Source organism: Microtus oregoni, unplaced genomic scaffold, assembly GCF_018167655.1.
Source record: "Microtus oregoni isolate MIOR12 unplaced genomic scaffold, Mior012 000056F_ref0000123, whole genome shotgun sequence".
In the NCBI taxonomy this organism is placed as follows: Eukaryota; Metazoa; Chordata; class Mammalia; order Rodentia; family Cricetidae; genus Microtus; species Microtus oregoni.
The window spans coordinates 8,154,078-8,155,855 of NW_024543832.1; the positions used below are offsets into that span (position 1 = coordinate 8,154,078).

Genomic DNA, 1,778 nt, shown 5'->3' on the forward strand with positions numbered 1-1,778 from the left:
TCTTTTCTTTTCTCTTTATTTTTCTTTTTCTCAGATAGCTAAGGCTGGCCCAGACTCACTATGAGCCTGAGGATGATCTTTAATTCCTGATCTCCCTGCCTCTACCATTCAAGTGTTAGAAACAGAGGAAGCATAAACTATCTATCACACCTAGATTTAGAATGTTTTTACATTTGTGTGATTTTTTAAATAAAAATTTACTGCCACCACATGTTCACTGAAAGAGAACAAAACAGAGATGAAGGGAAATGAAGATATAGTTCAGCAGTAATGTGACTGTCAGCATGAATGAGGGGAGAGAGAAAGAGAGAGAGAGAGAGAGAGAGAGAGAGAGAGAGAGAGAGAGAGAGAATAGCTCTGTTACAACACTCCTGGAAGAGAACACAGGTCCCCCATGTGGGTCACATCTCCACAAAACTCCCCACCACCGCCCCAAGTTCCCACAGCCTCCTTCAGTCCCCCTCACCTTCAAATCATCTATGCTCACCCCTGCTTGTCCATCCTCTAGGTAACGTATCTCCCAAAGATGGAAAGAGTCAACCACACACTCTTGACTGAGTTCATCCTGACAGGAGTTCCCCACCCTCCCTGGCTAAGGACATTCCTGCTTGTGTTCTTTTTACTAATCTACATCCTGACTCAGCTGGGGAACTTGCTCATCCTGATCACAGTCTGTGCAGATGCACAGCTCCGTGCACGCCCCATGTACATCTTCCTTGGTGCTCTCTCCATCATCGACATGGGCATCTCCACCATCATTGTCCCCTGTCTCATGATGAACTTCAGTCCAGGCGTGAAGCCCATCCCATTCGGGGGCTGTGTGGCTCAGCTGTATTTCTATCACTTTCTGGGCAGCTCCCAGTGTTTCCTCTACACCACCATGGCCTATGACAGGTACCTGGCAATATGTCAGCCTCTGCGTTACCCAGTACTCATGTCTGCTAAGCTGAGTACCTTGCTGGTAGCTGGAGCTTGGGTGGCTGGCTCAATCCATGGAGCAATCCAAGCCATTCTAACCTTCCGCTTGCCATATTGTGGTCCCAACCAGGTAGATTACTTCTTCTGTGACATCCCTGCAGTTCTGAAGCTAGCCTGTGCAGATACCACAGTCAATGAGTTGGTGACCTTTGTGGATATTGGAGTGGTGGTTGCCAGTTGTTTCTCCCTGATCCTCCTCTCCTACATCTATATCATTCGGGCCATCCTGAGAATCCGCACAGCTGATGGGCGGCGAAGGGCCTTCTCGACATGTGGAGCCCATGTAACTATTGTTACCGTGTACTACGTGCCCTGTGCCTTCATCTACCTGCGACCTGACAGTCACAGCGTCCTGGATGGGGCAGCGGCTCTCTTCCCCACGGCCATCACTCCTTTCCTCAATCCCCTCATCTACACTCTGAGGAACCAGGAGGTGAAACTGGCCTTGAGGAGAATGATAGGAGGGCAGAAGCCTAAGAGTGAGATCTGAGGAGCCCCTCCTCTACTGAGGAGACACCCCGATTTCAGCTTGGCTTTCGGGAGGTTTCCTTCATGGGTTTTCTTACCATGTAGATCACAGATTCACACAATGAAATGGAACATGTACGAAGGGGAAGTACAACTTCCTAGCAGTTTTGTAGTTTCCCCCCCAGACAAACAGCTCCCAGCCACCACAGAAGTAGATAGTAACATGCAGTCACCCAACCAAGTTGGCACATTTGCCATTCTGAAAGCGCCCAGTGAGCCTTCAGTGTCCTGGGCATCATCGGTCAAGCCCCTCGGCAATAGTTCAGTATATA

General features: G+C 49.1%; 1 protein-coding gene across 1 annotated transcript; it reads left to right on the forward strand.

Annotated features, from left to right (window-relative positions):
• The first annotated feature begins 526 nt into the window (after positions 1–526).
• LOC121438692 (olfactory receptor 10G3) lies at positions 527–1,468 on the forward strand. Its single transcript, XM_041639073.1, has one exon. It carries the CDS (start codon positions 527–529, stop codon positions 1,466–1,468), a length of 942 nt encoding a protein of 313 aa, XP_041495007.1.
• The last annotated feature ends 310 nt before the right edge of the window (positions 1,469–1,778 follow it).